The 22,917-nt window shown below is 39.1% G+C and overlaps 1 protein-coding gene and 1 long non-coding RNA gene across 3 annotated transcripts; both read right to left on the bottom strand.

Annotated features, from left to right (window-relative positions):
• Nucleotides 1-613: 613 nt before the first annotated feature.
• Nucleotides 614-1,530, bottom strand: LOC149622731 (uncharacterized). Its single transcript, XM_089853496.1, has 2 exons — nucleotides 1,466-1,530; nucleotides 614-1,395 (listed from the first exon to the last, which is right to left on the bottom strand). Exon 2 carries the CDS (start codon nucleotides 1,387-1,389, stop codon nucleotides 646-648), a length of 744 nt encoding a protein of 247 aa, XP_089709622.1. The 5' UTR covers nucleotides 1,390-1,395; nucleotides 1,466-1,530; the 3' UTR covers nucleotides 614-645.
• A 9,234-nt stretch (nucleotides 1,531-10,764) lies between these two features.
• LOC149622732 (uncharacterized) lies at nucleotides 10,765-12,236 on the bottom strand. 2 transcript variants are annotated; one of them, XR_016374955.1, is made up of 3 exons: nucleotides 11,399-12,234; nucleotides 11,095-11,334; nucleotides 10,765-10,924 (listed from the first exon to the last, which is right to left on the bottom strand). It is a non-coding gene; the product is annotated as an uncharacterized LOC149622732 (long non-coding RNA). The 2 variants fall into 2 exon arrangements; XR_016374954.1 differs by having other exon boundaries at nucleotides 10,765-11,334; nucleotides 11,399-12,236.
• Nucleotides 12,237-22,917: the final 10,681 nt, after the last annotated feature.

Below are 22,917 nucleotides of genomic sequence, written 5' to 3' on the forward strand. Positions count from 1 at the left end.
ATGTACCCTAGCTTTCAATACATTAATAAATACAAGTCTAGACGCTGTCACATTCCTAAAAAAAAACAAGAATTTGACCCCGAGTTCAAATGATTTCTAACGATAATAATAACACCGATTTCCATGTACCCTAGCCGCATGTCTTTCAATAAATTAATAAATAATACAAGTCTAGACCATCTCACATATCTAAAAAAAAACAAGAATTTGACCCCGAGTTCAAATGATTTCTAACGATAATAATAACACCGATTTCCATGTACCCTAGCCGCGTGTCTTTCAATAAATTAATAAATAATACAAGTCTAGACCATCTCACATATCTAAAAAAAACAGAATTTTGACCCCGAGTTCAAATTATTTCTAACGATAATAATAACACCGATTTCCATGTACCCTAGCCGCGTGTCTTTCAATAAATTAATAAATAATACAAGTCTAGACGCTGTCACAAAAAAACAGAATTTGACCCCGAGTTCAAATGATTCCTAACGATAATAACACAATCCTAGCCGATTTCTTTGTAGACTAGTTATTGTTGTCCACAATGCTTTAGAAGCGTCTTGTTATGGTCCTATAAATATATATGCCTATCCAGATCAAATGACAAAAATTACGTTTTAAAAAATTTATTTCAATACAAATTTACACCAGGCCAAAAAGATTGACAACGCTTATACGTTTCTTTAAATAAGAAGTTTGAGACATTAATATATTAAATATATTATACGATTGAAAATCAAAACTTATTCCGCGTTCCTTTAATCTACTTTCAAAAGCCATTAATATTTTATACGGTGAAACGTACGAGCCAAAATATGATAGTACACGGTCAAAATTAATATGATCTTCAATTTCTTCGAAAGAAAAGAATTCACCGTAATCTATGTGTAATATTTTATATATGGTAATAAGTTCAGCGCAAATCAAATCCCCAAGTAATAAATAGACCTGTTCGTTCGATACAAGCTTTTTCACATGTTCATTGATATATGGCATTAATCGATTTAACTCGCTTGCTTCTGAAGCGTTCAATGTGAAGTCGATACTGTCTCCACCCCTGATATTCGTTTCCAGCTTTAGATTGTTAAAGGTTGCGTGTGCTGATGTCGAAGATAATGGAGTATCGGCTAAAATAGCGTCGTATGATGTGGGTTCTTGGCAACTTGTCCATCCGCTAAGCGGACCAATTTTGGATGCAAAAGCTTGCCAGGTGTCAACATCAAAGCGAAACGTGGACAAATCTGGTTCTTTCTGGCATATTCTAATCTCTATATTGAGATCAGACGTGAATCCGAAAGATAGAAATACTTCTCCCAAATGAAATCTCGAATTGATTTTACGAGGTTTGGACGGGAGTTTTCGTTTACGAAAATTATCAACTTCCATTCTTATCTTAAAAAAAGCAACCGTTGCTATTATACCAAGCGAGCGCCCAAAACTGTTACGCAAAAATTCTACTTACAATTCAAGCGACCTTCTTATTCGACTGTCAAAATCAAAGTGAGCCCTAACATGGCTTATGTCTTCATTCTTTAGAGGGGGGAGAAAGGGGGTTAGTTCTAGTTAAAGGTTGGCTTCTTTCATATAGGGTAAACATGTCTGGGCAAAGATTTGTTCTAGTTAGAGTTTAGCTTGGGGGTAGAGAGAGAGGGGGGAGTTCTAGTTAGAGTTTAGTTTTGGGGAGAGAGGGGGGTGGCAGTTCTAGTTTAAGGTTGGCTTCTTTCATATAGGGTAAACAGGTCTGGGCAAAGATTTGTTCTTGTTAGAGTTTAGCTTGGGGGAGAGAGGGGGGGGAGTTCTAGTTAGAGTTTAGTTTTGGGGAGAAAGGGTGGGTGGCAGTTCTAGTTATGGGTTGGCCTCTTTCATATAGGGTAAACAGGCCTGGACGAAACTGTGTTGGTCGGTTCATGTTATAGTACGGGCTCTTTAGAGGGAGAGAGGGGGGATGTATCTAAAAAAGATTACGTTTTTGCTTCGTAAAAAGCCGTTACGTACAACATGTGGGGGGAGGAGGGGGGTAAGGTGAGTGTTATGACCTATATAAGGCGATATGTTGAGTATGCAAAACTCATTCTCTACTTCAGAGTTATAAAGTAAAGACGAATAGCATAGTCTCGCTTTTAGAAAAGTTTTACAAAACCTGCCCGGACACGTCTTGATTTGAAAGGTAACGTATTTTTATATTCTTTTTTGTTTTTCATGGGGATAGCATTTAACGTAAGTTTTTTTTTTTACTATAAAAACGCGTAAAGATGGATCAAGAATCTATTTTAATCGAGATCGAGGAATTGGCCGCGTTACGACCATGGCCAATTAAGAAAATTTACGCTTTTTTCTTTAATTTATGTACATTACTCAAACTTAACCCAGCTACAGTCGGGGAAATTTTACCGCCTTGTTTGTCTAATAGAGGATACGCTATTCTTGAAACATTTACCGACATATTTAAATATATGTTAAGCGTACCGCGTGAACCCGAACAATGCCGCAACGCGGAAGAGTTGGACACACTCTATAATAATGTGCCTTTATCGTATCGTGATCTATATAGGGCCCGTTTCGAACAAAGAGCGTTAGAAATAAATCAACGCGATATAGACGCTCAAGAATCTATTTTATTAGAGATCGAGTCGTTGGTTGTTTCACGACCTTGGCCCATTGAGAAAATCTACGCTTTTTTCTTTAATTTATGTACAGTACTCAAACTTAACCCAGCTACAGTCGGGGAAATATTACCGACATTTTTATCTAATAGAGGATACGCTATTCTTGAAACATTTACAGACATATTTAAATATATGATAAGCGTACCGCGTGAGCCTGAACAATGCCGCGACATTAAAGAGTTGGAAACATTCTTTAATAATCTGCCTTTAACGTGTAGTGAGCAATATATGGCTCGTTTCGAAAAAAGGGCGTTTGACATAGGTCAACGCGATATAGACGAAATGCAAGTTGAAAATCTACTCGTTGATGAGCAAGATGAAAACATGATTAAAGCTTTAAACATTTTCGAAAAGGAAGAATCAATTGTGCGGGAATTTGAATCTTCCCAGAATGATCGTATAGCTCGCGACTTTTTAAACAATAATCCAGAGCTGGGTTTCGCCTCTCAAAACGATTTCGCTTCTATAGATTTTTCGGGTCTTAGTAATTTCCCTGACCAATCTGGAGGCGGAGCGAGGGGGGGGGGCAGTTATGACGCCAATAGATTCTCTACCTCACTGTGAAATTACGGATCAAAGAGTGCAAATGTACCCTAGATTTAACCTAACGGGTCTCGAAATCACCGTAAGAATAACTAATAATTTGGTTGAAGGCTTAGCCAATATTGTCCAGGCCGTTCTTAATAGGTTAGCTCCATCTGATATGATTCAGATAACGGCCGAAAGTTTAAGCTTGCCAAACAGGGGGGAGATATCACTCTCATTTCGTAGAGCTGACCAATTGGACTCTAAATCTGTTTTAGATGAGATAGAGTCAGTTTTATACGATGATGAGTTTGAAAGATTCTTTTTGGGACCCATCGTCTTAAAATTTCACGTGGTGAGAATCCCGGTGGAAGGGTTTGGCCGTGCTGCTCCCAAAGGAGTGCGGTCCTTTGATATCTTTTCTCGTGACTCTCGAGGAATTATCAGGATCGTGAACAATGATAATCTGTGTCTAGCGAGAGCGATTTCCGTGGCAATTGCGCATTCGGAACATAAGAAAAACCCGACTAATATCGCGCTTAAAAACAAATTTAAGTCGATTTCGTACACACGAGCGGATAGAGGCGATACGGCCTCTCAACGAGATGCCGCTATAGAGCTTTGCCGCAAAGCTAAAGTTAACCCGAAAGACTGCGGTAAAGTAGAATCTATACAAAAATTTAAAGCCGAATTAGCGCAATATAATATATTAATATATATTTTTAAAAATAATTTGCCCGAGTTGATTTTGGGGGAAATCGACAATGACGACAATAGACCTCGTTTGATATTAATTAATCAAAATAGACATTACAACGTCGTCACGTCTTTAAGACCTTTGTTTGGGATGGACCATTACTGTGAAAATTGTCTGGTAGGATTTAGAAACAAGAGAGATCATAGTTGCAATCTTTATTGTTACAATTGTTTACGAGATCAAACTTGTACGGGTGCTGACCGAGCGTGTGACAAATGTCTCAAGGTTTTCAAAGGAGATGAATGTTTTAATTATCATAAACAAGATGGTGTAGACGGGAAGAGTATTTGCGCGCAACTATTTCATTGCAAACAATGTTTCACGCAAATAAATTTATTTAAGCGTAAAAATCAGCCCCATACGTGCTGTGAGACCTATTGTTCTGTGTGCAGTAGATACACTCCCAGTCCACACTATTGTTACGTTCAGGTAATTAAAGAAGAACCTCCTAAAGTTCGCCAAGCTAAGAAACAGAAGGTTGTCCCTGATTTGCTTTATATTTTTTATGATTTTGAAGCGATTCAGGTATTTGAATCTGAGGAAAAAAAAGGGGCGTTAGTCCACCAGCCTCTCCTTTGCGTATCAGAGATGGTCTGCGAAAGTTGTATCGATGTGCCCGAGGCTGGTTTCGTCTGCGGGAAATGTGGGTCACTAGGTCCGAGACAGAGAGTTTTTGAAGGAGCAAACCCTGTTTCAAATTTTTTAGCTTTTCTAAGAACATTAGCTTCTGTCAAGAACGTAACTTTATTGGCTCATAATGCTAGCGGATACGATAATCAGTTTCTATTGCGAGAGATTATGGCTCTAGGCGAAGAATTTAAACCTCACTGCATAATTAACGGCACTAAAATTATAAATTTAACTGTCTTTAATTTAAATTTCCTTGACTCTTTCAATTTTATCTCCGTACCACTCTCTAAATTCGCCGCCACTTTCGGCTTAGAAGATGCGACAAAGGGTTATTTCCCTCATTTTTTATTTAACGTGGTTAAAGATCACGTCTTCGACCTTAATAATCAATTAGCAACAAATTATGTCTTAGAAAACCAAATACCACCTCCAGAAGCTTACGGGTCGGAAAATTTAACCTCCAAAAATCTCAAAGAGTTTATGGAGTGGTACGATAAACAAATTGAGGAGAAAAAAGGCTTTAATTTTCTGGAGGAATTAAAGTTTTATTGCATCAAGGATGTTGTGATATTAAAGTTAGGTTGTCTAGCTTTTAGAAAAATTTTCTTGGACATTGCCCAGGTGGAACCTTTCCAGGTCGCGTGTACTATAGCCGGTTTGTGTAGCTGGGTATACAGGAGACACTTTATGGATAAAGATTCTATAGGCATTATTCCTCATAACCTCTATAGAATGATTGATAATCAGTCACTTGTGGCTATAGAATGGTTATCCTGGTATGCTCACGAAAACGGCGTAAATATACAGTCTGCGTTTAACGGCTCTGAAGCCAAAGTTTTGAAAATGAAAGTGGACGGTCTTTGTGATAAAGATGTTCTAGAGTTTAACGGGTGTTATTTCCATGGTTGCCCCAAATGCTACAAAGTCAACCGTAACCAATCTTTGCAAGGTGATCCTGGTCAAACCTTGAACACCTTGTACGTCAGAACTTTAAAAAAGAAGGAACGAATCGAGAAAGCGGGCTTTAAAGTAATAACGAAGTGGGAATGTGATTGGACTAAAGATAAAACCAATAATCCGGCTATTGGTGTTTTTCTGGAAGCAGAAAACATTAAAGAAAAAGTACGCGAACCTTTAAATCCTCGCGATGCCTTTTTTAGTGGAAGAACGTCGGTACTTAAACTATACCATAAAGTATCCGGCAGCGAGAAAATGCATTACGTTGACGTAACTAGTCTCTATCCTTTCGTCAACAAGAGAAAGAAGCTGCCAGTCGGGCACCCAGAAATTTTACTGGATAATATTCCCGACATTTTCACATTCGATGGATTTCTGAAATGCGAAGTTTTACCGCCAATTAGCCTCTTTCACCCCGTTTTGCCAACAAGGTTAAACAATAAATTAGTTTTCACTCTTTGCCGGGAGTGTGCCTTGAAACGTTTCCAAGGAGACTGTCGCCATTCCGACGAAGAGCGAAAACTAATCGGCACTTGGGTGATTGATGAACTTCGTGCCGCTGTAAATCGGGGTTATGTTATCCTAAACAAGATGGCCCCGGCCAGATTACACTTTTCGCGCCTTCTAGTGACAAGAATTAGTATTACTAAATTCATTGACCCCGACAAATTTAAAATTTTCAGGTTTTTTTCCATTGTTTATAAAATAGCATTCCGATTATGAATAAAACCAATCTAGTAAGAATTTGGTTTACAGTTTAATTAAATAAGTAATAAACTGTAGTGTTCAAGTCTTGGCGGATTAATTAGGCGAGATATACTAATCAGTATCCAAGATTTATTCTACCATATGATTATGGTCATTCGTTACATTGGGTGGCAAGGATGCCGCATGAGTGCGGATAAAGAAGTGAGGAATGTTCTCTCCTATATCTCATGCTTAGAAAATGGGGGTTACAATCAATCGATATCTGGGGATGGGGCGCCATCTAGGTTGTGTTTGGAATAGGCGGGAATTACGAATATAGCAATACTCTCCCGTGAGATTAAAACCCAGTGACTGTATGAGTCTTAAGATAATGTGAGGGTTTAACAATAAAATTCGAAGATCATTGGCAACTTGTAATATTGCGCTATGCATTTGTAACAGTTTGGTTGAGCTTAATGAGGTAGATTGTAATTCAGATTTAACTTCGTTTAACTCACTATTTTATACTGTCCTTTATGAGGTTATTGTTATTGTGGTGAAAAGTTTGTTTAAAGTCATTATTTATACTGTCCTTTATGAGGTTATTGTTATTATGGTGAAAAGTTTGTTTAAACTTATTATTTATACTGTCCTTCATGAGGTTATTGTTATTATGGTGAAAACTTGGTTTAGCTGCTGTCTCATAGGTTGAGCCTTTCAGGCGCTCGTCTGTTTCGGAGTGGGCGGCGGCATGGATTAAATATACCTTACAGGGGTAAAATATTTGTTCCAGGCGCCCCTGTCGGTCACTATTGTCAAAGACCGGAAGTTTCAAAAATACTGATGCACGGGGTTATATAATACAAATATGTGAAAAGGTTACTTACTGTATTTAGTTCAAGTAGTAATGCTACAATCCCTAAAATTAACATGAATTAAATCATCTAATTGACAAATTATTTGCAACATGTTTGAAAACGCCCGATTTTTTCGAAAACACGCGATTTAACGGTTTTATCATCTCACGCGGTCGACGCGAGATGGCGACATATCAAGAATCTACTTCCGGATGAATCAGTAAATTTGGGGAACGGCGGAAATAAACAAACGTGTTCAACTCGTGATATACTAAAATGTTGGGGGACATAACTATCCCTGTAAGGTATATTTAATCCATGGCGGCGGCGAATTGGTGTCGCGGATGTGGTGGTGGTCCTTGGGACCAGTGACCCTCGCATTAATTATTATTTTACCGGTCCCACTATATATTAAATTTCTAAAATGGTGAGAATAAAAAGCACGTAAAGACACAAAAGTAAAGAAGCTGAAAATTCTAATTGAATTTGAATTTTTACTGTAGGAAAAAGTAGCATATAACAATCCATAACAGTTAACTTTTATTTCTTATCACAATTTTTCAACTAGTTGCCACTAAATATCAATCAACATGTCTAATGATATTTGAAGTTCTTAATCCTTTTCTGAACTCTCCTTATTCCTTATTGCATTTTACATAAATTCGGTGGCAATATCTTCTCTCGCTATCAGTAAGCCAAATCAAAATCTAGTAATGTGACCATACACTACTGAGAAATACGACTACTGACAACTAGTACTGGCTATGGTCTAGACTGTCGACTACAAGAGACTCATTCTAGAGTATAGACGCTAGACAAGATCAATAGTCAATAGAATACAAAACTTTTGTAGGGAAGTTGTAGCCAAGGAGTACTAACTACCTATGAGTAGAATTGGTAGAAAATGTGTTGAGCTAGAAAAATTCTAATAAGGAACCCCGAATTTATAAACTGGTCCCACCGTCTATTTTTTCCAAAAACCATAATTAATAAAGTGCTCCCTGATACCACTGACCCCAACTTTTGGAATAAATAAACTGGTCCGAGCAATTAATAAACTGGTTTGGGACTTGTAAACCTGTCTTATTTCCTACCCTGTAGTGACGAGCCCATGATGTAAACAATAAAGATGGCCGCGAGCTACGAGGTTTAAGCCTCGGTCTTTAGTGTATCGGGTAGAGTCCGACGCCGCGAAAAATAAGTCGGCGGCGGCGTTTGCACAGTTTAGGCATATTGGCGACGGCGCGCCGCCGGCGCGCCGTTCTATAAATCGGCGGCGGCGTTGCATACAATTTTATTGGCGGCGGCGGCGTTAGAGGCGTGTAAGTTCACAACGAGTGATTAATGTCGTATGTAGTTCTCAGTTGTGAAGTGGTGGTGTTCACAAGATCAGTCCATGTTCGAAAATACTGGTTGAAATCTCTTGAAACTTTAATGTGATTTGCAAAATAATGTTTGGTATTTTTGTGCGAAGTTTAAAATGTTTCTCTTTCCTGGCTTTTTGTAAGAACATTAGAACGAAAATTAAGCATAATTTAATGGCTTAGTCTCAAACAGTTTAAATTTATTTCCTTCAGCTTCACTGGTTCGAATATCTTGAAATTTTAGTGAGAGGCATATTGAAAGGTTTTAAATTATCGTGCAAAATTTCAAAGTTTTGAAACGAATAGTTGTTTTCGTAAAATTTTCCTAAGCGACTAAATAGGTTGTAGGATTATGCACAAACAAAATTTTTTGGAAGTGAATTGTTCGTTTAAAAATTTTGAAACTTTGCATCATAATTTAAAACCCTTCAATATGCCTCTCACTAAAATTTCAAGAGATTCGATCAAGTGAAACGGAAGAAACCTTTAAACTGTTCGAAGACCAAGCCCTTTAATTAGGGCTAATTTTCGTTTTAATATTTATTAAAAACTATTAAAGGAAATGATTTGAAAATTTCCAAAAAATAGCAAACGTTGTTTTGCACATCTCTTTAAAATTTCAAGAGATTTGAACCAGTTGTTTCAACATTCTGCCTAAATAACTGTGTTCCTCCCATAGCCGGCCTATGGCTCCTTCGATTTTTCGAGCGATAAAGCCCAAAATTACCAACACGCGCTTTTACATAGGAAAAACATTGGCGTGTGAAGCCAAAGAGTGATCCAATGGGCTGTGGTTGTAGCAAGGAAGGCAGAAATGAGAACCAGTCAAGGATAGGAGTCTAGATCCGTGGAGTACAAATTTATTATGACTAGAATTTTTAAACTGGTCCCTCCTCAACTTTCTTAAAAGTTCTCAATTAATAAACTGATCCCAAGGACCTGTAAACCCCGGATTTAGAATAAAAAAAACTGGTCAGAGCAATTATTAAACTGGTTTTGGACCTGTGGACCTGTGCTATTTCCAAGACTGGTTGGCACGCCCATGGAATACTGAAGGACCGATGGCAGCCCATAGAGCCCCATACTAAGCGACTAAACGACCAACGTTAAGCTTAGTTCCCCCTTTTCAGCCCCAAAATGGAGGGGGGTTATGAAAAATGAAAATACCGAGTCAAATCCCCGAAAAAGCTAGCGCCATCTAGACAAAATGAGACGGTAGATGCTTCCCTCTTTAGAACGTTGATTCCCCCATATGTCCCCCACTATCCGGTTTGCTACTATTTGCCGCTAGAAGGCGAATTAACAAGTATTTTTCAACTTTCTCCCCCTGCCATCCGTCCTTCAGTATTGGTTCGACCATGGCACGCCGGCGTACGCCGGTGATATTTCGGCGTCGCGGCGGGGCGGCGCGCTGTTTAAAAGTACGTACGGCGGCGGCGGGGTTAAAAACTGGAAATGTGGCGGCGCGCCGGCGTACTATCGGCGGCGTCGGACTCTAGTATCGGGAAGACGGGGACTCGGGGTCCGAGAAACGGGAGTTTCTGAAGCGTTTGCAAATCTTATTTAAATTTATATTTTTATTATTATGTAACCGATTTATATTACTGAACGAATTGTACCTTATACTGTAGCAGACCACCCTAAAAGTTAGGCCAAGGTTTTTCAACTGTTGCTGATATTTATCTAGTTATGCCACCGCATGGATATTTTAAAATCCTTTCCTAACATTAGAATAAGGTACACACTTCGGAGTATGAGCCTGAGGTTAGGAAAAAACATTGCTTTGGTGACGATGGCCTAGGTTGCCAAACTAACAAAAAACTCTTGGCAACAGAGCTGCCAAAATACAAAGTTTAAGGAAGACAAAATAGGAAATTATTGCTAGTCCATTCTTGAACAAAATTATATGTTCTTTCTGGACTGGTACAGTTTTACTACCCCCATAATAGGAAAGGCCTATTAATAATTATCTTAATGTTCTTTTTATTAATGAGCTTAAATTGTAAATTTTTAATTTGATACTTTCAAAGTAACGTTAATTAAACCTTCAATACCTTGATTAACTTATCATTTATAATCCTTATTTAATTTAAGGATGATGTCAGTTTGTAAGTCTCGTTAATTTAATTCCCACTTTCCCAAAGAGAGGGTCTGAAAATTTAAATCACTTGGCAGAGACTGGAGATCTTCAACATTCAGTGACAGACTCTGAATCTCAATGGGCATTTAAAAAACTGTATAAATTTAAATTGAAATTCCAAATTATAATTAAATACTTTTTGTTTGATACGTTGATATTAACGTAATCAATCCTTGAATACTCTATTGGTACTATCAACACCATCGTTAAATTTATTACTTAAATAATATAATTTTTTAAATATAATAATCAAATTAGCGACTTATAATTAGTTAACTTTAAATGAGTATGTTTCATTGATTAAAATTACATTTCTAAAAATTGTTAGGTTGATAGCACTTTCATGTTTCATGTAGAAATTTCATATTTCCGTGGATGGAGAGATGAACACGTTGATTCCGTTTGTCGTTGATTGAGATTAGATTCATTTTGATCATAAATATCATTTTATATTTTGAGTTGTTGATTTTATGAGATTGTTGATTTTATTTTTATAATTATCACTTACGTAACTGTTATTAGTAGATGAACCCAGCGAGAGTGGAAACTGCCAAAATGATTAGTTGATTCCGTTTGTCGTTGATTGAAATTAGTTTCAATTTGATCATAAATTTCATTTTATATCTTTGAGTTGTTGATTTTATTTTTATAATTATCACTTACGTAACTATTATTAGTAGATGAACCCAGCGAGAGCGGAAACTGCCAAAATGATTAGTTAATTTTGCAAAGAATCTGCAATTTAATTCTGCAAAAATCTACCTATTATTTTATGTCAGTTCCGTTAAGTGATCATTTAATTTTAAACTTGCCAAACAAATAGTGAGCAATGGTACCTCCGTCCCAAACTAGTTATAGTTTTAAAACGCTGACTCGAGTTTCATTTTGTTAATACATTTAATTTTATTAGTAAATCAACCTCCCTAACTTTTAAGCAGACGAGTCTTCAAAAAAATTAGAAAACTCTCTCTGCTTAGCGCGCCTTCTGTCGGGGAGAACTTTAATTTCTTTTTTGATTAATATAATAATATTAATTGTAATGTTTAAGTTCCCAAGTAGAAATCTAATCTTGCCTAGGATTAAAAAGATAAATAATAATTATAAATTGCAAAAAAAATTGCAAGCAACTGTCTCTCCTCCTCTAGCGCGATACAATATATATTCGACAGCATCCAGTGGCGCGAGTCGGGGAGGTGGGGGGGGGGTCCATATCCAAAGCCAGACAGCTCTCTCTCGTCTCGTGGCGGGCGTCGGGGAGGTCGGGGGGGTCCATATCGTTCTACCTTGCTCTTCTCTTGACTATAATTTATCTCGCTCTATATTACAAGCAAGCGTGGCTTCGTGGTAGAGCGCGCGGCCGGGCGTCTTCACTGACGTCTCGTATGGATTGGGACATTGCAGGTTCGAGGCCCGGCGCCGACAGGAAAATAATTTCAATTGAAATTAAGTACGTTACGCCACCTATGAGGTGTAACGTGAACTACGGGTGAATTTCGAGTCGAAAATTCGCGGGAAATTTGAAATTCAAAAAGTTTATTTATGACGAATCTCATCAGGTCACACCAAAATCCAGCCAGCCGACCTGCCGACCAGCCGTCCAGCCAACAGAGATCGGAACAATACTTTTCAGCTCTAAAGAGCGCGAAAAGTAAAAAGATAGAGGCCTGGAAATACAAGGTGCGACAATATAACCCTGAAACTGGCGAGGCCGGCTTTTTTCAAAAATACGTTGATTCGTTCCTTCTTCATAAGCAGACGGCTAGTGATTACCCCTCGAATTGCGTTACCCCCGAGGAACGTGACAATTATATTAAAAATTTTAAAATTAGAGAGGGGGTACTTTTAGACCCAGTCAAGATTAAAAGAAACGAAGGGTTGCGTAGCGTAGCAAAACTTGCCTTGAATAGTCTTTGGGGTAAATTCGGGGAAAGAGTGAAACCAACCAAAACGGAAATTATCAAAGAACCCCGCAGACTTTACGAACTCTTAAGTAACCCGGATGTTGAAGTAAAAAGCGTTTTTACCATAAATGAAGAAACGCTGCTAGTCAAATGGGTTCCTACGACTGAGGCCGACGTTGTTTTGAAGCATACCAACGTCTCTATAGCCTGCTATACAACGGCTATGGCCCGACTTTGTTTATTAGAATATCTGGAAATTGTCGGGGATAAATGCTTTTATTACGATACAGATTCTCTTGTGTACATGTCCCCCCTGGGAATACCGCTAATAGAAACTGGTAACTTTCTGGGTGAAATGACCAACGAATTGGAAGGTTATGGTAAAAACGCCTACATTGATACCTTTGTCAGTGGAGGATGCAAAAACTATAGTTATTGGGTAACAGATCCAGACTCTGGCAAAAGGTTCAATACAACCAAAGTCAAAGGGTTTCGTCTTAATGTCTCTAACGAGAAACTAGTCAATCACGAAACTTTAAAAGGATTACTAGGCGTTGATTTAGACAAACCCCTTTTGCCCATAACTGTTCCAATTCCGAGACACATTTCGAGGCTTCCCAATCACACGCTTGTCTCTATAGACACTCACAAAGTTTATAGAGCCACGGTCGATAAAATCCGTATACTAGACAATTTCAAAACAGTCCCCTATGGCTACCAGAACCCAACTTAATTTATTAACTAATTTATTGATTTATTTATTTATTAATTTATTGATTTATTTATTTATTTATTTATTAATTTAAAACTAATTTAAAACTAATTTATTAATTTAAAACTAATTTAAAACTAATTTATTAATTTAAAACTAATTTATTAATTTAAAACTAATTTAAAACTAATTTATTAATTTAAAACTAATTTAAAACTAATTTATTAATTTATTGACTAATTTATTAATTTATTTATTTAAAAGTGTATATTGTATATTTAAAATAAAAAAAAATTTAAACTGATTTTGTTCCTTTTTTTCCCGCGCTCCCTGTCATACGCGTTTCCCTGTCATACGCGACACGCGGCGCGTTTCCTTGCTATGCACGACGCGATCATTTCCGCGACACGCTAGAAGAAGAAGAAGAAGACGCGCGCGACCCCTATATTAACGTTTGGCCACTTAAAGTTTAATTTATTTAAGCTCGAGAGCTCGAGAGCTCGGAGAACAATGATTCCCTTTTATCACCCGTGTACCATAACGGTAAATGGACCGAGTGGGGCTGGAAAGACGTTTCTTTGCGAAAGAATCATTAAAAATCATCGGGAAATGTTTGAACCCAATATCGCTGAAATTTTTTTCTATTATTCAGAATATCAACCATTTTACGACAGGTTGAAAGGTTTGGTTGTCTTTAAGGAAGGTTTGCCGGATATGAACGAGTACGATGGCTCTCGAAATTGTCTTCTAGTAATAGACGATTTAATGGATCAGAACAAATCAGGTTTGATCGGTTCAATTTTTACCAAGTTTAGTCATCATCGTAATTTAAGCGTGCTATATTTAACTCAAAATCTTTATCATAAATCCAGCGATGCTAGGGACATAAGTTTAAACACAAATTATTTGATACTGTTCAAGCAGGTTAGAGATAAATTGCAAATAAATTATCTAGCTAGACAAATGTACCCTCGTAACCCGAAATTTTTAATGGAGAGTTACATAGACGCTACTGAACAACCTCATTCGTATTTGCTATTAGATTTTAAGCAAAACTGTCCCGAAGATTATAGGGTTAGAACAAACATATTTCCCGATGAGATCATGGTAGTGTACGTGCCCAAAAAGAGATAAATAAGACTCGTATCATACACGAGCATTCATTTGAATTATGAAACGCCGTGCGATTACATTACAGCGAGACGTTCTCGCCCTCTTGAGTAAACTTAAAAAAGGACCTAGACACGCCTTTATAAGATCCGCGGATAAAGGTTTAATAGACGCTATATCAGAATTAGTTTTAAATACACTACACGGAAACGTGAAATTGAATTTGGGTCAAAGAAGTAGGCTATACAGGTATAAGAATAACCTACGCAAAATAGCTAGTAAAAGAATAGCTTGGAAAAAGAAAAGGGCTATTTTATCGAACCAAAAGGGAGAAGGTCTTTTTTCTTTACTCGTACCGCTTCTTTTCTCGGTTATCGGAGCTTTTAGTTCGTAATGTACCATAAAATGACCTTGGTACCCTTGAATGAACGGCAAATACCGTCTCAACCCACTATTCAACCCGCTGATACTCTAAAGACAGATGTTATGCAAGAATTGAATAGGGAGATGCAAACGGTTTTAAACAACAAATCGTTAGACGATCGCTCCAAATGGATTATGTACCAGCAGCTAGTCCAAAGGTACAATAACGTTTCTCGAGAAATCGTGCCGGATCCGACCGAAAAATGGATTGACATGTTCCCCCTCAAATATAAGGGGAGAGCAAAGAAGGTTTTTACTCAGTTGCAATCGCTTGGCGAAACCTTAAGGTGGTCGAAAGATGGAAGACTATTTGTAAACGGACGAGAGATCAAAAATTCTGATATAGCGCAGTTAGTATACCATTACATTACCCCCCTTAAAGAAATACCCGAAGGCTGGAGCGATTTTCATAGCATTGTAAAAGAAATTGAAGGACCAAAAAACGCCGTCTCTCCCGAACCAGTCCCCATCCTTCCCCCTCCTCCTCTCCTTCATCTCACTTCCCCGCCAAAAAGAACGCCCTTAAAGAGACGGCTAAGAAATTACAATAAAGAAAATTCAAGCGGGGCTCGTTACGTTACGAAAAGGAAATCTTCTTCTTCTATAATACCAAAATGGCTGAGCTTCAACCCAACAACACCGAAAAATTAAAAACCATATACTATGATCCTTCTAACCCCGCTTCGTTTTCAGGAATAGACGCTTTACATCGAGCTGTTAAAGATGATGGTATATCGAAAGCGGAAGTAATTTCGTTTTTGGAAAGTTCCACCCCGTATACTTTGCATAAAACGGCTCGTAAAAAGTTTAAGAGACGCCAAATTATAGTTCACAATATCGGTGATTTGTACCAAATAGACTTGGTTGACATGCGATCCTTGGCCAAAGATAATGATAACTACACGTTTCTATTGACGTGTATAGATTGTTTTAGTAGAAAACTATGGGTCGTGCCTTTACTACGTAAGACGGGAAAAGAAGTTGTTAGAGCCTTAGCTCTTATATTCAAAGACCAAATACCGATTAGAATAGAAACGGATAAAGGGAAGGAATTTTTGAATTCCTCGGTGAGAAAATTTCTCAAAGAAAAGGGTGTTAAATTCTTTACAACCGAGAATGACGTCCACCACGCCCCCATTGTAGAAAGAGTGAATAGAACGCTAAAGTCTCGTATGTTTAAACTGTTTACCCATCTCCATACTAGAAGGTATATTGACCACCTACGAGATATAGTGTCGGCGTATAACGGCGCTTGGCATAGTACTATTAAGATGACGCCGAATAACGTTAAGCCAACCAATATATTAGAAGTGTATAGAAATATTTACGGGACTGAAAACAAAGGACAGAAAAACGCCCTCCCCCCCCCGAATAAAAGTGGGTGATTACGTTAGGGTTAGCAAAGTAAAAATGGTTTTTGAAAAGGGTTACGAAGCCAATTACTCCACCGAAGTTTTCCAAGTTGATTTTATCGGAACTGCCCGTGATTCAGTGATTTACAAGTTAAAGGATCTGGAAGGAAACCCTATAAGTGGCGTGTTCTATCGCGAAGAGGTTCAGAAAACGGTTAAACCTGAAAGGTTCAACATTGAAAAAATTATAAAGCGGCGAAAAAGGCGTGGAAAATTGGAGTTATTAGTATCTTGGGAAGGTTACCCGAAAACCCAAACCTCTTCGGTTCGTGGAGAAGATGTCGAATCAATCGTTTTACCTAACCCTACCAAGTAACGTCAACGGCTCGTTATTTCCCGATAATACCAGGGCGCATTACTGTACCAAGCTACCTAACCCTATTCATTTAAATGCAAATGGGAAGTGTCTCTAGTAGATATAATGTATACGTCTACTTTTTACAACGTGCCAAGGCCTAAGGAAGAACGTGATGTTAGTTTTCATAACGTTTCCAGATACGGGAGCAAATATACAGTAGGGGAGGTAGTCGATGGAAAGAAAAGAGAGAGAAAAAGTAAAGACGCTAGGCGGGAGACCATAGTTGCGCCCGACGTTCCCCAGGGCTTTTACAAGTCTATAGAACATTTAATAAACGTCATAAATAATTCGTTTGACAAAAATGGCCCAACACTGCGGCTGATTTACGATAACGTAACCGGGCACATTACTATAAACCAACCTGAAAGATTATTGAAACCTTATTTAAAATTCGAAAAACCCATTGCCGAAATTCTCGGATACGATGAAGCTAGCGAATGTATAGGTCGTAGCCAAAGGCCCTCTAATTTGAATTACCACGTTCCGGACCAGTTATTTATCTATTTAAATATCGCTAGCGATCAGATTGTAGGCGATCACTCGGTTCCTTTACTACGGATCGTTTCGGTTGATGCCAAGAAACCATACGGGTCTCAAATATTTCAAACCTTTACCAATCCTCATTACGTACCCGTTGGTAAAAATTACTTTGATATCATCGAAGTTAATATAAGGAATAGTTTGGGGGAACCGGCGCCATTTGAATACGGGAGCTTAACGGTTAAACTACACTTGCGATGCCTAAGCCCGACGTCTTGGAAAGGCGAGAATGTTGCTACAAGCGATATTACAATAATCAAGCGGGATCCGGAGGGTATTATATTGGAAATAACCCTAATTTGAAAGGTCACGGATTTGGGAGTTTTTTTTCCGGATTGGTAAGGTTTGTTAGGCCTTTGCTTACAAGCGGTGTCAAATTTCTCGGCAGAAAAGCTGTTAGTACAGGGACCAAAATTTTCAGTGACGTAGTATCGGGCAAGGATATTAAAGAGGCTGTTAAGAAAAGAGTAACGGAAACTTTAGATGATATTAGAACACAGCATGGGGGAGGGGGGAAACGTCGCAGACGTAAAAAACCCTTGAAACGAAAACGGGCTCAAATTAAAAAAGGTATAAAACGAGAGGCTACCAGGAAAATAAAGCCAGTTCGCCGTCGTATACCCTACAGGTCAAGACGACACGATATATTCTCCTAAACATGTTTCAAGCGACAATATCTGAGCTGGACTTTTTCGAATCTGTCCCGATTCAAACATCGGTAGAATCGGCCAAATATGTTTGCTATCGACCTATTTCGGTTTTGGATGGAGACTCTCAGATTGAATTTTACGTTCCTGGAAATGGTGAAGAATATATTGACGCCTCTCTAACTATGCTTTATGTTCGAGCTAAAATAGTACATACGGACGGTACCGATATCGATGACACAGATAACGTAGCGCCCGTCAACAATTTTTTACATTCGCTCTGGGATACGGTGGAAGTAACCGCCAATGATACGCCTATTTCATCTTCAACCGGAAACTACGCCTTCAAAGCCTATCTAGAAACATTGCTAAACTATGGAGGAGACGCGAAAAAATCTCATTTAACTTCTTCTTTATGGCATAAAGATACGGCTGGGAAAATGGCTTCTGCAACTGAAAACCAGGGACATCTTGTTAGGAAAGAGTTAGCAAAGGGTTCGAAACAGATTGAAATGTACGGAGCCCTACACGCTGATATGTTTAACGTTTCAAAATTCATACCCAATGGCGTCAGCCTTAGAGTCAGGATGACCCGAAATAAACCAGGCTTTGTTTTGCTCGGAGCTCCTCCCCCCGGTGGCGTATGGTACAAACACGAAATACTCGAAGTAGGCTTATATATTCGTAAAGTGCGAGTAGCCCCTCGAGTAATGCTAGCTTTAGAATCGGCTTGGACTAAAGCCACGGCAAAATATCCATTCACTAGGACAGAAGTGAAAGTTTTTACCATTTCGGCAAATATTCAAAAAACTACTATAGATAACGTATATTTAGGGGTTTTACCAAACAGATTAACAGCGGGTTTAGTAACTCATAACTCGTATAACGGCAAATTGAGTTGGAACCCTTTCGACTTCCAAAACTTTAACGTGAATTATATTAATCCGATTATCGGCTCGGAACAAGTGCTAGCTAAGCCTTTGCGACCAAATTTCAAAAAGGGTCTTTACACTAGATCATATTATTCTCTGTTTACCGGATCTGGTACTCATTACAAAGACGATGGTAACGAAATATCTATGAAGGAGTATCCTAAAGGTTATACGCTTTACTGTTTTGATTTGACTCAAGATGGTACCGCGTCAGATATAAATCATTACAACCCTATACGACAAGGACAATTGCGACTTGAACTCGGGTTCGAAGAACCAGTACCCGAAACGCTGAGTTTGATCGTTTATTCAGAATTTCAAAGTTTAAAGCACATAGATCATAATAGAACCGTCGTTGTAGATTCGCCATGAACGCTTCAACCATAAGAAGGGTTTTGAGATACACCCGCGGATTCATGGGCGTATACCCTCGCGATGTTCTACCCAAATATATCCTTCGATACCCGGCTTCCATTGTTATAAATCTAGATAATCACAAAGGAAACGGTAGTCATTGGATTTGTCTCTATATCAATGGGAATAAACAATGTTATTATTTTGATTCCTTGGGGTTGGGTCCCTTGACAGAAGATATTAAAACATTTATGAGAGAAAATTCTACGAAAATAAACTATAATAGGAGGGCTATGCAGCCCCCCGACAGTTCCGCTTGCGGTATATACTGCGTTGTATACATTATGCACAGAACGAGGAGAAGAAGCACAAACATGTTTTTCAAGAAATTTAAGAGGGATCCGTGGATGAATGACGTCATCATTTCCAACCTCTATAAGAGAACCACGCCCTCCCACTGAAATCTCTTACCCAATCCCGACTCGGTATTAGACCGTGTTATGACGTCAGCCGTTCCAGCCTCTATAAGAGAAACACACACCCCGTGAATTCTCGTATCCAATCCCGACTCGGTTGGTGTTATGACGTCAACCAATCTCTATAAAAGAAGCCCTACGTTCGTTAGAGGATTCATATCTACTCCCGGCTCGGTTTTAAACAGTCATCCACAGACTCGCTGCTAGTTATTATTATGAAGTCCGCCGTTATTGAATTAGAATACCTGAACGGACGCACTCGTAGTGATGGCAGCACGGACATTATCGTGAAAGAAATGGCCATAACAACCATCGACGCCAAGCCGGCTACCGTTTCCTGGACATTCGCGCCGCCGTACAATAAATCACACGTCTCGATTTCAAAACAACGGCAAAACCAGTGGGTTTCGCGTAATCTGCACCGATTGGACTGGAATGCCGGCCTAACCTCATACGCCAAACTCGACGATTGCCTCGCCGCCGGTCTACAGGGGGTCGACCTAATCTTTTCAAAGGGTGACGAAAAAGTCACCTTTCTCTCTGACCGTCTCAACAGAACGGTTCACGACTTGAACGACTTCAAGTGTCCGAAAGCCACGACCGCGGACATCATTTCTCTTCCCGTACGGTGCTTGTACCCTCACCCCGTCGGTGAGCACCGAACGGCTTGCGCCTTTGACAAGGCTTTAATTTACGCCTTATGGGCGCACTCTAACAAGGCCGAAATTAATATTTCGTGCAATCTAGATATCCTTAATGATATTTACATGTAAAAAAATGAATAAATGTATTTTTTCATTTAAAAATGATTTTATTTTTTCAACATACACATATTACAGCTTGAAAACAGATTCTCTGAAGGGGGAGAACATGTCTGGTCGTGTTATTTGCAGACGAGTGACGTAAACAACATTTGTAAAGGGGGGGTGAGAGGTTCATAGCAGGGATGGCGAACGGGTCTGGGCACGAATTATCTTTAATCTTGGGGGGATCCATTTGGTTCGAATGTCGTAAACAACTTTGTATACAAAGAACGTCTGCGGGGCTGGCTGACAAGTCTGGGCATGATTGATAGGAGAGAGAGAGAGGGTGGGGGCAGTTCTAGTTATAGGTTTAGTTTGGTGGTATGGCGGGTGGGATGGGGGTCGGCTCTTGATATAGTTTGAGTTTAGTTAAAGTTTAGTTTTTGGTGCGGGGGGAGGGCGAACGGGTCTGGGCATGAATTATTATTTTAGCCGCTAGGGGGGTGTTGTACATGTTGAATTATATAAGCAAACGGAAAAGAACGTTGGGTTTCATAACTAGTATGAACACCGAGGCGAAAAGACGTGAAAGTTTCCATCGCTGGAAGGGTCCGTATACAAACCCCCGAGATCTAGCTAGAGACGGATTTTTTTATTTATATACGTATGGTCACGATACCGTAGAGTGTTATTTTTGTCACGGTATATTAAACGATTGGAAAATTCGGGATTCTGTGCACGAAGAACACAAACGTCATTTTCCTAGTTGTCCCTTCATCCGCGGACTTCCAACAAACAACGTACCGATCGAAGACGACAAGGGTCACGACGTACCACCCACTCTGATTATATGGAGTTTCGCATTCCAAAGTCTGTCATTCAAAAGGCAATTTTGGATACCTACGTCCAAGAAATTTTCAGCGACCCCAAGAACCGCGAGATGTTGAATACGACATGAATTCGGAAGAAGCCCGTTTAAAAACTTTCCAATCGTGGCCGTCGCTTTACGTTGATGCAGCCGAACTAGCGCGAGACGGGTTTTATTTAGGCCGTAGAGATACCTTCAGATGTTTCTTTTGCCATGGTACTCTTCAAGTATGGACAAACTCGGAATCGGTAAACGATAAACATAGACAATTGTACCCAGACTGTCCATACATTTTCGGGCAACAAACGCTAGTCCACACGGACCATACCTTCAGATGTTTCTTTGGCCACGGCACTCTTCAAGTATGGACAACCTCGGAATCGGTACGCGATAAACATAGACAATTGTACCCTGACTGCCCCTTCATTCTTGGAAAACGGACGCTCAATGTGCCTATCGAAGTAGACGTTACTTCGGAAAAAGATGACTATATCTGCCTTATCAAGAAAAGACGAATTTAAAAGACTCTTACAATGGTGAAAAAAAAAAGTTACTTTTTGCCCTTTTACCGTAATATATAAAATACCTTACGAGGATCGTTTTAACTATTATTATATCGATAAATTGCATTTTAATGAACGCATCCGTAATATTAATACTTTACTAGAAAAAATACTTTATGTAAAAAAAATAAAACATGGATAAAATATTTAACGCCTCTTGATTTATACATATCGCAAAAGTAAAAAAAATGCCCCGCTTTAAAAAAAATTTTACCGGAATTAAAATTCCGTGTAAAATTAAAAAAACGTTGGGAGAGAAATTCCTAACTTGTACAGGCATTCCCCCGCTTTGCACGCGTAACGGGGAGAGGAAACCTAGAGATATATTCCTATAACATTTCAGTGCTATACTGAGAGAAAACGCGCGCCGCTATGTTTGTACACGCATTCCCCCGCTTTGCACATGTAACGGAGAAGAGGAAACCAAGAGAGAGGAAAAAAACTCTCCTTCACAGCGCTCTCGCGCCGCTCGCCGCTAGGCTTGTACATTCGCAAGCGTAAAAATAAAGATACGGTCAAAGGGAAAGAGACGGTGAAAGTCAGGGAACCAAGAGAGAGAGAAAAAAAAACTCCAGCCTTCACAGCGCTCTTGCGGGTATCGGGCTGGGTAAAGAGAAAGTGAAAGTCAGAATAAAAAAAAGGGGACTTAGCGCAAAGAGAGAGCATACACTCAAGAACAACCTCCACCCTTCAGGTGGAGGAGGTGAGGGGGAGACACACCAACCCCCCTCCGGGGATGGAGGCATGGGGGCAAAAATTCGTCCCCCCCTTCGCGGGTATAAACCATGGGGGAAAAAAATTCATCCCCCCCTGCGCTGCCCGCGGGTATCGAGGCTTACTATTCTCTTTAGTGAATTACATTTTAATTTTCTTTTACGGCCCTCATAGTGAAATTTCCACGTTGTGACATATTTTGACAATTGACTCCACAGAATAAAAATTCTGCCAGAAATAATTGACACAAAGAGACTTGAAACATTGAGCACGACAGTCTTGAAACGACTGGTCCCGCGTTTTCTGCAACTAGGTTAAATGGATCAGTTTTCAAATCTTTATTCCTCAAAACTAGACACGCGTCAAAAATAGGACTATAACCAGATTCAGATTATACTAAATATTTTTCAGATTCACACCGCCCCTTCCCGTGCCCGCCATTAGTCCATTGCCTTTCAAAATTTACCCAATATCAACCAAGGCATAAGTAAACAGTAGTAGTATGTAAATGAGACTTGGACGGCAGTGACACGCTGTTGACGCCTGACACCAAGATGGCGTCCTCACACCAGATTTTG

The sequence above is a fragment of the Phalangium opilio genome, unplaced genomic scaffold (assembly GCF_054372755.1).
Source record: "Phalangium opilio isolate 3A_F unplaced genomic scaffold, DU_Popi_V2 ptg000118l_1, whole genome shotgun sequence".
NCBI classification, from domain to species: domain Eukaryota; kingdom Metazoa; phylum Arthropoda; class Arachnida; order Opiliones; family Phalangiidae; genus Phalangium; species Phalangium opilio.

Coding starts and splice junctions, on each gene's coding strand:
- LOC149622731 (XM_089853496.1), bottom strand. CDS start 1,389: ATGGAAGTTGATAATTTTCGTAAACGAAAACTCCCGTCCAAACCTCGT.